General features: G+C 43.5%; 2 protein-coding genes across 5 annotated transcripts in view; one reads left to right on the forward strand and one right to left on the reverse strand.

Moving 5' to 3' along the window:
• The window catches only part of FUT10 (fucosyltransferase 10), a 79,856-nt gene that overhangs the window by 53,344 nt on the left and 10,643 nt on the right, over positions 1-15,869 (reverse strand). For all 4 annotated transcript variants that reach the window (XM_060085831.1, XM_060085833.1, XM_060085834.1 and 1 more), the window contains exon 2: positions 15,186-15,480. In XM_060085831.1, the coding sequence (XP_059941814.1) occupies positions 15,186-15,480 (295 nt within the window). The remainder of the gene's footprint in view (positions 1-15,185; positions 15,481-15,869) is intronic.
• On the forward strand, positions 10,435-12,749 carry LOC132481353 (nuclear receptor coactivator 6-like). Its single transcript, XM_060086175.1, is given in 3 exon segments — positions 10,435-11,561; positions 11,564-12,148; positions 12,151-12,749. Coding segments are annotated over 3 exon segments (2,202 nt in total). The 5' UTR covers positions 10,435-10,543.

Here is a 15,869-nt window from a genome sequence, read left to right on the forward strand (position 1 = left end):
GCAAACTGACATATATCTGACAGATTATGAGTCTTCAACACTAGAGATTCTGAGTAAGTTTGGAGTGCGGCCCAGAGCCTTGGGGGTTGGTTTGTTTGTTCATCTATGATCTTGGAATGAGCTTGGTCTGGGAACCACTCACCCATAGCAAAACAAGTAAGATAAAAAACTCTCAAGTTTTAGAAATATAAGTGGCAGAGAATTTTGGTTCAGCTCTCCACCATTCTTGCATCACTTGCAGAAACTTTCTAGAGGTGGAAATGAATGTGAAAGAATGACCCACACCTTCTATTGCATGAATGATCAACAAAACTATCACAACTCCTATCAAAAGGGCCAAAGTTTTAGCCAAGGTTTTGGTTTTCCCACTTTCCAACCATGGACCTTGACACCAGAACACTGAGCATTTTACAGGAAGACTGATAATCTATCATCTCCGACTGAGATGATAAAGGTTACAACACAACTGTCCCCATGTGGCCATGGTGGCCATGCTGACTTTCGGCAGCCCAGCGCCGGGTGTGTGGTGTCAGTGCGGAGGGTTTGGATCAGTGGGCAACCGGAGTGAACTCCCTTCCTCCTTTTCCAAGTCATAGAGGGTCCATTCATATTTCCTTGGCTCTCTTTTTGTTAGACAAATAATGAATAAACCTTGGTTCGGAGTTACAGACAACAATAAAAAATTTTTAACAATTAAAAAAGATAAAAATAATAGTCAAGAGGTACTTTTTTAGGGCATAATCTCAAAGAGGCAAAGAGAGATAATTAAATAGCAATCATGATGGAAAGCAGAGTGAAGAGAGTCACTGACTTAGACTCCAGAAGGATGAATCTAAAGCCCACAGGGGAAGGCCAATGAGCCACCTAATTTACCCATAAGCCCACAGAATGCTCAAGAAGTTGACAGCGTTAGGTGCAGCTTGTAAACAAAGAAAAACAAAGAGAGTTGTTCACCACCCAGTTCTAGAAGGATTAAGTCATAATCCACTGCAGTTGCTGACCGACAGAACATTCTGAGAGGAAATTAAGATGATAACAGGACACTCTGTGCTTTGGACAAGCAGGTCCTTGGATAGTTAGATGCGTATCTCAGGAAGAATTTCAATGCACTAGATTCCTCCATCCTCCCGTACATCGACAAGCACTAAAATCATTAACTTGAGATATCCGTTCCTTGTGACTAGCAGTAATCTTTCACCAAGACGTGTTCTGGACCACGTGTATCCCCAGCCAAAAATCACGTATAACTGGCTCCTCCCTGACCTCTATGGAGCAGTTTTCTCAGAGCTAGCTGAGAGGCTGTCTCCTGGGTTACAGTCCCCAGTAAGACCCTGAATACAACTTAAACTCACAGCTCTTATGTTGTGTGTTTTTCTTTAAGTCAACAATCCAAAAGTAGAGGTGAAGATGGGACTGAGCATAGAGGACTGTTTAAAAGTCAGCTTAAAGGACAGTTAAAAGCCCAGATCCCTTTATTCTGTGCAACTGAGCAACTGTCCCTTCCCCACCTTGAGAGAGTCCTGGAGGTTTCTACTCTCAGGAGTTCAAAAGAAAGGGTCTTCGGGCAGGGGGTACAGGGTCTAGTTGAGGTCAGGGGTATCACACTGAAAAAAGAATTAAGTGATAGTTTACAGACTGAGCAGTAAGAAGCTCCCAGAAGATGACCACCCCTGTTATACCCTCCAGGTAGAGAACTGAAAGAATCCTCTCTGGGAAATGTGACCAGCCCAAGAGAAAATGCCTAAAAATACTGACACGAAGGGTAATCATACTACATAGCTGAGCTGTGAATTGCAATTATGTGAGTTATAATAACGTAAACGCTGAATAACAATCTAACTGAAATCCCCATGTTCCCTTAAGGGAAGTCAATAGATAATGCCTCAAATTACAAATTACAAAATTGCAAAATTAGGAAGTAAAAATATAAGCATGTTCTTAAGAAAACAGAGAGCTGAAAGAGCAGAAAGCGATTGCTTCCAGGGACCGGAAAAGGAGGGCAGATTCTGCTATTTCTTTGAAATAAGCCTTGTACCAGAGTGTTTAATTCAACTAGGTACACAAATAAATTTGATAAAATGTAATTTAAATAAACCAGAGTTTTAATCATAGGGTCTAATGCACTCATTCAAGAAGAATGCCAGGCACAACCTGGGTAAATTATATAACACCTTAAGACCCAGTGAAGATGATAATACCAATGTTCTCATTTCCTCCCCGACCCCACGTGAGGATCAGGCCAGCTTCACTTACTGAGTCGTCCATTCGACAATGTTGCCTGAAGCCTGGCTACGTGCAGGCACTGTTCCAAGCAGTGGGGTAACAGCAGTGAACCCAACGAAGCCGCCGTTCTCTTGACTTAGATTCCAACATGGGACACAGTCCCAAAATAGTAAGAGAACTTCTTGGGGGGGGTAATAAATGCTATGAAAAGAAATAAAGCCGGGCAAGGGTCCATGCCATCAGAGAGCCATGTGGGAGGAGAGCTCTATTTTGGAAAGAAGGTGAGGAAACAGGTCTCTCTGAGAAAACATCACTCCTGCAGAGACCCAGTCGGTGGGGAGGAATAACCCGGGGCAGCGCATCCCAGGTGGAGGAAGAGCAAACGAAACGTTCTGAGGCTAGAACGAGCTTTCCCTGTTTGAGGGACAGCAAGCGGCCCAGAGGAGAGAGTTGTGAGCCAGGGAGACAGACCGAGAGTAAGAGACAGACCGGGAGTGGGGCAGAACCTGCAGAGTCAGAGGCCACCGTGAGGACCTGGAATTTTAACGAGATGGGCGGTCACTGCGGAGTCTGAGCAGAGCTCTGAGAATGGCTTTACCTTCTGTAAAGTATTATGCGATAATTATTTGCTTAAACAGAAATAAAGTTTTTTTTGCATTTTTTAAATTGAGATATAGTTGGTTTACAATATTATATTAGTTTCAGGTACACAACATAGCGATTCACAAATTTATAGATTATATTCCATTTGTAGTTATTATAAAATATTGGCTATATTCTCTGTGCCGTACAATATAGCCTCGTAGCTTATTTATTTTATACATAGCAGTTTGTACCTCTTATTTAAAGTAAGGGGTTTGATTACAGCAAAGATGTATATATGTAGATAGATAAATACACATTTACATTTCTATACATTTATTGTATATCATATATGATCTATCACTTAGTTACAACCTTCTTTTTCACGTTCAACTTTGCTGCTGTCCACACAGTTCAAGTAAGTCCATTTTCTTGCCATCTCCCAAGTAAGTCTTAACCTGGCAAAAGCAATTACCTACTATCTGCATTCAATGCACAGGGCCCAGGAAAGTCAACCTCCAGAAAAAAACTACTAGTAAGAATCAACTCATAATGGGTGAGATTGGCAGAAATTACCCCGAGAACAGTCCACAGATGTGTCACTCATGAAGTGTCAGGGACACTCAGTACAGTCAAGATGACCAGGGACAGCCATATAAGGAAGTCTATCAAGGTTGTTGCCGTATCAACTGTGATACAATCTTACCAAACTGTACTTGTTTGTTTTCTGTGCTTCTCCAACACGTGGCAAGGGACCTGGCAAACTGTGACTCTGCAGAGACATTGTATCGCTGAATGTTGGGATGCAACTGACAGGACAGATGTCAAGATTCAAAGTAATTGTGAGACAGAAGTCCCCACTTGCAGAATTCACAGAAGGAATGAAGGAGAGCTTGTCCTACGACTCTTGAATTCCTCAGCAAGGTCAAGAATACAGAAAGGGCTGAGAGAGAGTGGGGAGTCTTGGGTCCTCCTAATACAAAGAGCCCTAGGCGGACATAGAGAGCTCAGCAGAAAGAAGCTGGATGTGTTGCGGGTACCAGGAGCTGGGAAGCGGTCCCACGTGACTATCTGGAACAGAGAGGCGGCTCTCTGGGAAAGGACACTGGAAAAGCCAGGGTTCCAGCAGGGAAACTCCAAATGCCACGAAAATGCCCCAGAATAGAAAAAGTATACTTTAATCATCCACCAGACCCACTCAAGGCCATCAGATCAAACCATCTGCTGAGTTCACAGGACATAAAGCCACACGGGCCAAGTAAGAAATGTCCAGTCTCCTTAATTCTCCTCCCTTTCCTCATAGCAACTCTGCTAGTCTCCAGAAAGCAGCAGGTGAGGAGGAAGAAGGAGGCAAGCAGAGTGTAGAGAGAGGAAAGACCTGCACTGCAGAAGAAGGACCGCAGGTCTGCAGTGGCGTGAGAGAGGTCCAAGCTGGGGATGCAAAAATATGTAACTCTAGGCATGGCATGGGGCTGAACGCTCCATTTACTAAATTTGAAAGTGTGTTTGCAACTGAAAGTGACCATAAAACTGTCCATTCCCTGAGAGTGAGCACAAAAGCTGGGGCTCAGCCAAAGCTTCCAGTTAGAGGATGGTGAAAATTAACCCCCTGAGTGAGGTCTTAAAGGGACAGTAAGAAACATAAATAAATAATGTGTGTTTAGAAAAACAAACTCAAAGTGGCTTAAAGACTTAAATATAAGACATGACACCATAAAACTCCTAGAAGAGAACACAGGCAAAACATTCTCTGACATAAATCGTAGCACTGTTTTCTTAGGTCAGTCTCCCAAGGCAATAGAAGTAAAAGCAAAGATAAACAAATGGGACCTAACCAAATTTATAAGCTTTTGCACAGCAAAGGAAACCATAAACAAAATGAAAAGACAACCTATGGAATGGGAGAAAATATTTGCAAGTGATGTGACTGACAAGGGCTTAATTTCCAAAACATACAAACAGCTTATACAACTCAGTAACAAAAAAACAACCAACCCAATCAAAAAATGGGCAAAAGACCTAAATAGACATTTCTCCAAAGAAGACATAAAGATGGCCAACAGGCACATGAAAAGATGCTCAACTTCGCTAATTATTAGAGAAATGCAAATCAAAACTACAATGAGGTACCACCTCACACCGGTGAGAATGGCCATCATTAAAAAGTCTACAGGGCTTCCCTGGTGGCACAGTGGTTGAGAGTCTGCCTGCTGACGCAGGGGACACAGGTTCATGCCCCGGTCCGGGAAGATCCCACATGCCGCGGAGCGGCTGGGCCCGTGAGCCATGGCTGCTGAGCCTGCGCGTCCGGAGCCTGTGCTCCACAATGGGAGAGGCCACAACAGTGAGAGGCCCGCATACTGCAAAAACAAACAAACAAACAAACAAACAAAAAGTCTACAAATAATAAATGCTGGAGAGGGTGTGGAGAAAAGGGAACCCTCCTACACTGTGGGTAGGAATGTAAATTGGTGCAGCCACTGTGGAAAACAGTATGGAGGTTCCTTAAAAAACTAAAAATAGAGCTACCATATGATCCTGCAATCCCACTCCTGGGCATATATCCAGAGAAAACTCTAATTTGAAAAGATACACGCACCCCAATGTTCACAGCGGCACTATTTACAATAGCCAGGTCATGGAAGGAACCTGAATGTCCATCTACAGAGGAATGGATAAGGAAGAGGTAATACATATATACAGTGGAATACTACTCAGCCATTAAATGTCATTTGCAGCAACACGGATGGACCTAGAGATTATCATACTATCGATAAGTGAAGTAAGATCAGAAAAAGACAAATATCATATGATATCACTTATATGTGGAATCTGAAATATGATACAAATGAACTTATTTACAAAACAGAAACAAACTCACAGACACAGAAACAAACTTATGATTACCAGAGGGGAAAGGGTTGGGGAAGGGATAAATTAGAAGTTTGAGATTAGCAGATACACACTACTATATACAAAATACATAAACAACAAGGTCCCACTGGCTAGCACAGGGAACTATCATATTCAATATCCTGTAATATACCATAATGGAAAAGAACACAAAAAAGAATAGATATAAATATTTTGAAATCTGTGGATGGGGGAGCAAGAAGCCTGCACCTGGAATGAAGGTCCTAGGGCCCCACCAGTCACTCAGGATCCAGTCCTGGAGAGATGGATTGTAGTCTTCCTTTGAGGAAGACCAGTCCCACATTCTTCCTGTTTGTAACCTCCAGACTTCAACAAGGTGTGCTAATATCCACTTTCCTGAGGAAATTAAACATTTCAGTAGCCTACTTTTCTCTTTCTGTCCATGTACTTGTATTTACTAAAAGTTCTATTTAGGAACTCACCCAAAACAAAAGCAGTTCCCGACCCTAACTACCCTCATTCTCATCAAAGGCAGTCTAACCCCTCTCTCATGACAGACAGGTTTCAAGAGAACTGTTTTAAAATGCAGAGTTGTGTTTTGAAATCACTACAGTGATGGTTTCTAAGACTAAATTCTCTAACTCTAAGGACTTTTGGTTTTAAAAAAATTATTCACTTGTGACTGCTTAATTTTTGTTTCAGAGAATTGCTGATGTAGCTGAAGCCTCACATGTCTCAAATGACTCAAACCAGACACAGAATTCACTGTATTTCACCGTGAAAGTCTCTAACTATTACTTCCAGAAATGTGTTTATATTAAGTAAATGAACCATCTCTAGAAAGAAAAAAAAAGGAAGCAAACAAAGTCAAAAATATTCCTGGTTCTGGATAAACAACAAGGTACTACTCTATAGCACAGGGAACTGTATTCAACAGCCTCTAACAAACCATAACGGAAAATAATATGAAAAGAATATATATATAACTGAGTCACTTTGATGTACAGAAGAAAATAACACAAGGTTGTAAATCCACTATACTTCAATAAAATCTAAAAAAAATAAATTCTGGTTCACAAAAGCCTCAAGGTCACATAATCCTTTGAGTTTCCATTTCTGTTAATTAGGTCAGCCTTTGACACCTGAATCATTTTCCTGTCTTTTTTTTTTCAATCCTGCTGTACCAGAGTCCCATTTGCAGTTGTAAGTGACCTACTTAATTAGTATATGGAACCCTCAGACAGAAAAGTGTATTGTATCCACTCTATTTCGCTCAATAGACCTAATTAAAGAACTGAATTTCTAATTTGGTTTGCTACAAACCATACACTGTAAGCAATTCCAAAATCCAAATATCCAGGTTTTATTATAGTCAGGAGTGTACATTCAAATACAGTTTGGGAGAAGGAGCACAGGATCAGGTGTCAGTGCATCTTGGTTCTCCGTCCAGCTCTGCCGCTAACCCCTGTGTAATCGGGGCACATCCTTAACCTTCCTGAGCCTCAGACTCCTCACCTCGACAAAGAGGAGGTTAGATTCCCAGGTCCTTTAGGGCTCTAAGTATCTGTGAATATTTCCTGAGTGCCTAGCATGTACAAGGCACTATGCTCGTTATAGGGGAGAGGAGAAGTACAAAGATGAAGTGTTGTTGCCCTGTCATCAAGACCTTTGCACTCTAATATGGAAGAGAAGATGATGTAGGACAAAACCAAATGCCATAGTTACCTTATTTATCTTCTTCATTCCTCATCATTGGCATTGTGCCTGGCATATTGTATTAATAGATGCTCAATTAAATGACATAAAAGAGATATAAAATGCCTCTGGACATTTAGAGAAGAGAGGCTACATCCAATGGAGGCGAATCAGAAAGCATTCATAGGTGTTATATTTGAGTTGGTTTTTGAAAGTCATTCAACTTTCACTTGCTCCCTCACACCATCCTCTAATTTGATGCAAAATCTTAAGCCAAAGTTCAAGACTCTCCATACTCTGGTTCCAATGCATCCTTCGATCTTAATCTCTCTCTTAACATAAAATTATGCTGTAGCCAACCAATCTCCTTGCTGCAACCACAGATATTACCCGTAATTTTCTACCTCCATGCCCCCATTCATGCTGTTCTTCATACCAAAATGTCCTCCAATCCCAACAGAATCCAATTCCATTATCCTTCAAGGCCTACTTCAGATTTCCCCTACTTGATGAAGGAGATCTTATGAAGCCTTTCCTGACCCCTCCAATCATATGTGCTCTCTCCCTTCTCTGAAATCCCACAAAACTTGTCGACATTTCTCTTATGGTATATACACCCTTCAGCACTGCATGACAGTTCGGTAATATCTGTGTCTCAAGATTATGCTATTTGACATCAAAAACTGTATTATTCCTCCAAGTTGCCAAACAAACAGGAGCGTTCAGTAGATTATTTTGACAGGACAAATTTAAAAAACGCTCCAGGACATAGAAATTGAACGAAGAATGGTGCTAAGTCAGGAACATCTGTGGCATATGCCTAAAATGCTGACTATTCCAGTTTGATTTTTGAACATAAGTTTAGTTGATATAATCACAGGAGTTAAGCTCAGAAGGCAGGCCTGAGTCTTTACACAGAGCTTTAAGTGGCAGGGCAATAAAAATGGCATCTATTCAGTTCTCAGTGGAGTCACTGACAGTTTTGGGAGCTGGACAGTGACAAAACCCAAGATATGAAAAGCACACCAGAAGCATCCTGGTTGACACATCAGTCTCCTGGGACTTTGGTTGGAGGCAACTCCATCCCTGAGAGAAGAATCGGGTCTTAAGTGTGCAGATAAAATTAAGTGCATGCTCTGCAGGTCTGTGAGTCCTAAAAAACTCACTGAGTAAATACTGCTTTGTAGGCTTCCCGGCAACCAGATATTTGAGTGCGCATCATCTCAATAGAAGGAAATAGACAAACACGAAAGCGATCTTTACTGAATTTCCAAACTGGTGATAAAGCGAAGGTTCTATATTTTTCCGCAGAAGGGAGAAGGGAACAAAAAAGCACACCACACACAAAGGACAGGAAATCAATATAGCTCTGAATTCCTTAGCAATAGCACTGGAAGCTAGAATACTGTGTGAAAATGTCTTAAAAATTCAGAAAGAAAAGAATTTCCAACTTAGAATTCTATGCTGAGCCAAACCATCTGTGAAAGTAAAGGTAAAATAAGCACATGTTCGCACATACAAAGTTTCTGAAAACTTACCTTCCATGAACCTTTCTCAGGACACACTGAAATAAAGACACAAACCGGGACTTCCCTGGCGGTCCAGTGGTTAAGACTCTGCACTTCCACTGCAGGGGGCGCAGGTTCTATTCCTGGTCAGGGAACTAAGATCCCGCATAGCCAAAACAAGAAAAAAACAAAGACACAAACCAAGAAAGAGGAAGATAAGGCATAACAGAAACAGAAAATCCAACACACAAGTGAAGTACAAGGAATCCCCAGACTGATGGGCAGCCAGAACAGCACCTGGGCACCAGGCAGAAAGGATGATGGGGCTTCCCTGGTGGCGCAGTGGTTGAGAGTCTGCCTGCCGATGCAGGGGACATGGGTTTGTGCCCCGGTCCAGGAGGATCCCACGTGCCGCGGAGCGGCTGGGCCCGTGAGCCATGGCCGCTAAGCCTGCGCGTCCGGAGCCTGTGCTCCGCAACGGGAGAGGCCACAACAGTGAGAGGCCCGCGTAGCAAAAAAAAAAAAAAAGAAAGAAAAAAGAAAGGATGGCAGCTCTAACTGGACATGTCAGGAATCTCTGGGAGACATTTCTTTAAGAATATCTGGGGGCTTCCCTGGTGGCGCAGTGGTTAATAATCCATCTGCCAATGCAGGGGACACGGGTTTGAGCCCTGGTCCGTAAAGATCCCACATGCCACAGAGCAACTAAGCCCGTGCGCCACAACTACTGAGCCTGCGCTCTAGAGCCTGTGAACCACGACTACTGAGCCCGCGAGCCACAACTACTAGAAGCCCGTGCACCTAGAGTCCGTGCCCTGCAACAAGAGAAGCCACCGCAATGAGAAGCCTGCACACTACGACGAAGAGTAGCCCCCGCTCGCCACAACTAGAGAAAACCTACACATAGCAATGAAGACCCAACGCAGCCAAAAAAAAAATTAATTATATAAATAAATTTTAAAAAAAAAGAATATCTGGTGCCACTACAGGGAAAACAATTTGTGCAGGAAAAGAAATCTTAGTATCTTAAATCGTGGCTCACTGTGACTACATGATGATGTAAAAACTGGATGTTAATCTATCTAAAATGATGATATAACTTCTGGGGAAGAATATGGGGCTGAGAAATGAGTGGGGGGAGCAAGGGTGAGGGAGGAGAGTTAAATACTCATCTTCCGTAGTAAGAATCAATATATAATGCCTAAAAGTGAAAAACCAAGAAGTCACAATCAAAGTGTTACTTGAAAACACAGGAGCTCTACGTGCATGTATAACATGTTAAAAAGTTTTAAATGTTTAGCCCCGGCCCGGTCCGACCCATCCCCCTCCCAGCCGGGTCCTTGAGGCCCAGCCTGGTCGGGCTGCTGGCGGCTGGGCGCCGACGGCCGGACTGACCGGACAGACAGGCGCACGTGAGGACGGATGGAGGGATACACGGAGGGCCGTGGGGACACTCGGCCTGGGCCGGTGCTACGAGGGCCACCTGGGAGGGCTGGGGCAGCACTCAGAATTTTTATTTGGCTGCTACCTTAAAATACAGGCCCTAAAAATGCCAGCTTGTTTGGACTTAGAAGATGACCTGGATAAATGATAAAAATTAAGAAAGACATTTTGGTTTTTTTATTGTCCACTTGGCATATGCTTCTGGAACAATATTCACCATGGTTTTGGATGACCTTCCAAACTTAGAAGCCATCTATACTCCCTTGTGTTCATCAACAGTGGAGGACTCAGAGATGGATTTTGACTCTGGACTAGAAGGTGATGACTCAAAAAGTGACAGTATTTTGGAGGATTCCACAATCTTTGTGGCCTCCAAAGGAAATACAGATGATAAAGACTTCAAATGGAAATTGGACACAATATTGAAGAAAGTGCCCAATTTGTTACACATGGAATCCAGCAGGCTAAAGGTACAGAAGGTAGAGGCCTGGAACAGTGTGAATGTGACATTCAACATCTCCTGGGAAGCAGCGGAGCAGCTACGGATCCTGGCTCAGAGCAACAACCAGCAGCTTCGGGATCTGGGAATTCTCTCCATTCAGACTGAAGGGGAAGGTGCTATCAACCTGGCTTTGGCTCAGAACCAAAGCCGAGATGTGAGAATGAATGGACCCATGGGAGCTGGAAATTCAGTTAGGATGGAGGCGGGATTTCCCATGGCAGGTGGTCCAGGAATGCCTAAACGCCTCCCACCTGGCTTCGCAACAGAACAGGCCAAACCGAACTTTATGCAAGGTCAGGTGCCTTCGACCACAGCAACTACCCCTGGAAATTCAGGAGCCCCTCAGCTGCAAGCAAATCAAAATGTGCAGCATGAAGGTGGTCAAGGAGCTGGTCCTCCTCAAAACCAGATGCAGGTGTCCCACGGGCCACCAAATATGATGCAGCCCAGCCTCATGGCAATTCATGGCAACACGAACAGCCAGCAGACTGGTAGTTCTGGGGCTCCTCAGGTGAACCTGGGCAACATGCAAGGCCAGCCCCAGCAGGGCCCACCATCTCAGCTGATGAGCATGCACCAGCAGATCTTGCCCTCCCAGGGCCAGAAGGCCCAGCAACAAGGTACCTTGAACCCTCAGAACCCTATGATCCTTTCAAGGGCCCAGCTTATTATGCAGCAGGGTCAGATGACAGTGGATCCTCAGAGCCAAAATCTTGGGCCCTCGCCCCAGAGGATGACCCACCCAAGCAGATGCTTCTCCACCAGGGCCCACAAATGATGGCGCCACATAACCAGATGATGGGGCCTCAGGGGCAAGTTTTGCTTCAACAGAACCCAATGACAGAGCAGATTATGACCAATCAGATGCAGGGGAATAAGCAACAGTTTAACACTCAGAACCAATCTAATGTCATGTAGGGACTAGCACAGATAACGAGGAGATCAACTCCACACATGCAAGGAAACATGGTACAGTTTACGGGACAGATGTCAGGACAGATGCTGCCCCAGCAAGGGTCCATGAACTACAGTCCATCTCAGGCTCAGGGGCAGGTCTTGAGGCCACCAGGGCCCAGCCCACATATGGCCCAGCAGCATGGCAATCCTGCTACTACAGCAAATAATGATGTCAGCTTGTCTCAGATGATGCTTGACGTTAGCATGCAACAAAGCAACATGGTCCCCCCCCCCCCCACCGCCACCGATGTGCAGGCCATGCTGGGAAACAGTGCCTCGGGAAACCACTTCTCAGGCCATGGGATGCCTTTCAATGCACCTTTCAGTGGAGCACCCAATGGAAATCAAATGTCCTGTGGTCAGAATGAGGCTTCCCGGTCAGTAAGGAGGTCACGCTAACAAGCCCATTGTTGGTCAACTTACTGCAGAGTGATATCTCTGCAGGCCATTTTGGGGTAAACAATAAGCAAAATAATACCAATGCAAATAAACTGAAGAAGAAGAAACCCCCTCGGAAGAAGAAAAATAGTCAGCAGGATCTAAACACCCCAGGTACTCGCCCACCTGGTCTGGAGGAGGCTGATGAGCAGCCATTGCCTAGAGAACAAGGAATTAACCTGGACAACTCAGGCCCTAAACTGCCAGAATTTTCAAAGCGACCAACAGCCCCTTCACAGAGTTTAGTCCCAAAGGAAACCCCAGCCACAGCACTGCAGGGGTCTGTTCCCAGACCAGAACTCGAGGCGAATGCTACCATAGTCTCTAGACAAAGCAGTGAACCTAAAGAGATAACTGAAAAGCCCAAAACTCCAAGCCAAAGAAACTCCCGAACTGAAAAGCCAGCTGTGGCTTCTGAAAGTGTGGAAAATGGACATCATAAGCCATCCTCTTGACCTGCTTCAGCCTTCAGCCCGACTGAAGACATAACCAGTGCAGTGCAATCCAAGCGAAGAAAATCCAAGTAAACAAGCTGGACGATGACTTGATATTTGTAAATGTGTGTGAAGTTTACAAAAAGCAATTTTGAGCTGTGACTTTTTAAAATCCATTTCTGTACAGTTATTTTAATAATGTGGGCCTTTTCCTGGTCCCTGCAACCTGTTTCATAAAGTGCAGTGGGGAAAGCAGAGTTGTTGAACCCTTTTGGTATTGCAAGATGAAGCTCAAGGTTTCTATGCTGTTGCCATGTATTGAGAGGAGCTAATGCGATTATGTTATTAGTTTTCACATTTCCTAAGCAGCCTAGAGTACAGGGTGAGCATTTTTAGATCTTCTAATAATGTATGGTGCTGTGGAAGTACTGTGTCTGAATAGCAGTAGTGGGGCAAAAGGAATCTTCTCATTTGGAAATGTTGTAAATAATTTTATTATATAGTGTTTTGGATGTATTTGTTGTAGAAATGGACCAGTGAATAAAGAGAATCTAAGGGTTTGTACAATGTGAAAAAAAAAAGTTTTAAACATTTAAAAGATAGTGACTGTGATACAACCACTCTGGATATTGGTCTGGAAATTCATAAATGTAAATTCATACCAAATAATTCCACTGCTAGGTATGAATCTCATGAAATCTCACACATGTACATGGATTGTTTATTGTAACATTTTTTGTCATAAGAAAGTTTTTTAAAACAACCTAAATGTCCAACAACAGGAAAATGGTTAAATGAAGTGTGATATATAAATACAATGGAATTCTATACAACAGTAAAATGGGTGAACTGGAGCTATAAGGATCCAACATTAACAAACCTCAAAAACCATGTAAGAGAAAAAGTAAGTTACAGAGAAAGTTAACATATCATACTATTTACATAATTTTTAAAACATACAAAAAAACACTGTATGTTGTTTAAACGCACACACAGACACACACACACACCAACTTCAGGATCATGATTCCCTCCAGGTAGGAGGAAGGAAACAGGATGGGGTCAGTGAGGGGCTCATAGAGGCTTTCAATTTTACTTGTAATATTTTATTTCTTAAGCTATGTAGTAAGTATGTAAGTACCCATTACATTACCTATATATTTTTGTGTGTAACTGAAGTATGTCTAGGGGCTCCTGGTAAAATTTGGGAAATTAAACTCATATATTTAATGTTGCTTCATCTCAAAACACCCCTAGAGGATTATAGTGCCTTATCCAAACTCTCAGAGATTTATGTGTTTCAGAATTCAGAATTCTTTGGATTTTAGAAAAAGGTATCAGGATGCAATCCCATATGTTACATTACACCTTCAGTGGGACCTGAAATCAAGTGATGCTCAAAATAAGCATCTGACGCTATTCAGATGGTTGTTCGTCCCTCAGAAAAAATCAGCCACCAGCCTGGCCCTGTACAAACAGCCCTCACTCCTCAGACCTACACTGATTCCCCTCTAAGAGCAGAGGAGGAAAGCAAGTGCATGGGGACACCTGCAGGCCTTTGGAGGCTCTGGACTCCACCACACCTGGATGCGTAAGTGCCTGGAATTCCCTGCCTCCTCACCTCTACCAGGCATGAGTGCCCATTGCTCTGCAGCCCTGACCAACTGTGGGGCACATACACCACCTGATTCCTGCCAAGCCCATTTTCTGCTTTATTTAAGTTGTTGTTGGACAGATCACCGAGGATGACTCAGCCCTACAGCCCAGTCTCAGTCCTGCCCCTCCAAAGCCAGCACTACACACACACACACACACACACACACATTCACACCACGCTCTAAAGCAGATGTCCCTTCACTGACTTCCTAACTTTAGTGATTAACCTTGCCTATCTTTGGTCGAGCTTGCTAATCTGTATCCCCCTGCGCCCCTATCACTTAGCACCCAGGAGCTCCATATTTCTAACAGCTGTTGGCATCTTGCTACCTCCAACTGGCTGGGTCTGGCTGCCGCTCAATGCCAGCATGACATATAATCAGCCTCGGGAAGTGATGAATACCAACTTGCTCTTGAAAGCTGATGTTGAACAATCTTTTTATTTTTATTTCTGAGTAATGAAATCATACTGTGCTGAGCTTACGTCCAATTAAACATCTGTTATGGTCATCAAAATCTCCTGGCCATTATCACAGATGACATTCTGAATGGATATCAGCAGTATAATCAACAGCCAATTCCTAAATAACAAATTCAGTAAGCACAATACCCAACTGTGAAAAGGTGAAAGGAACTAGGTCTTCTCCCCCATAAATACCAAGTGGCCCAGCCAACCACCCCTCTGTTGGTCCAGCTCACTGATTTATTGTATTTGCTCAGTGCTCAGGCCTTCCACAGAGCAAGTGCAGAGGAAATCGGGTGTGCCAAGTGCTTTCAAGGGGAGCCCACCATCTCTTCCTTGGGAGAAAGGCAGTAACTCAGCATTGAAGTAGGATGTCAGCAAGCTAAGGGAGAAAGAAAAGCCCTACTTACCATAGAAGAGGAAGGCTTTGGTCCTGTGATGATGGAGGTAGGTCCGGTTGATGGTGAAGAAACAAGTGTCTGCCCCGCACTGGCCTAGCCTTCCAGTTTCCCCAGTCAGTGGGGACCACCAGAGCATGATGGGGTAGCTATCAGCTGCCAATGTTTTTTTCCTATTCAGGATCAGTCCTTCTCTCTTAAGGAGTGGATGGAGATGTATAGGCTCTTCTTCCATTTGTGCATGTCCATCTTTCAAATTAGAATTTTTAAACTTCTTCCTTTCAAATTTTCCCAGCTCAACCACTACCTAAAAGGGACGACAATTATTACCAGTGTCAGACTGTTTAATTTCCTTCTGTACATCTCCCATTCATCTTGATGATTTAGCTTCTTATTAGTTTTCTATTGCTACCATACCAAATTATCACAAGTTGAGCAACTTAAAATGATGCAAATTTATTATCATATGATTCTGGAGGTCAGAAGTCTGAAATGGTCTCACTGGGCTAAAATCAAGGTGTTGGCAGGGCTATGCCATTTTTCAGGAAACTCTGGTGGGGAATTCGTTTTCTTGCTTTTCTTTTAGAGGCACTCACAGTTCTTGGCTCATGGCCCCCTTCCTCCATCTTCAAAACCAGCAACGTTGCATGTCTCTGACCCTTCTCCTGTTATTGTATCTCTCTCTGACCACAGCCA

This window comes from Mesoplodon densirostris, chromosome 20 (genome assembly GCF_025265405.1).
Source record: "Mesoplodon densirostris isolate mMesDen1 chromosome 20, mMesDen1 primary haplotype, whole genome shotgun sequence".
Classification (NCBI taxonomy): Eukaryota; Metazoa; Chordata; class Mammalia; order Artiodactyla; family Ziphiidae; genus Mesoplodon; species Mesoplodon densirostris.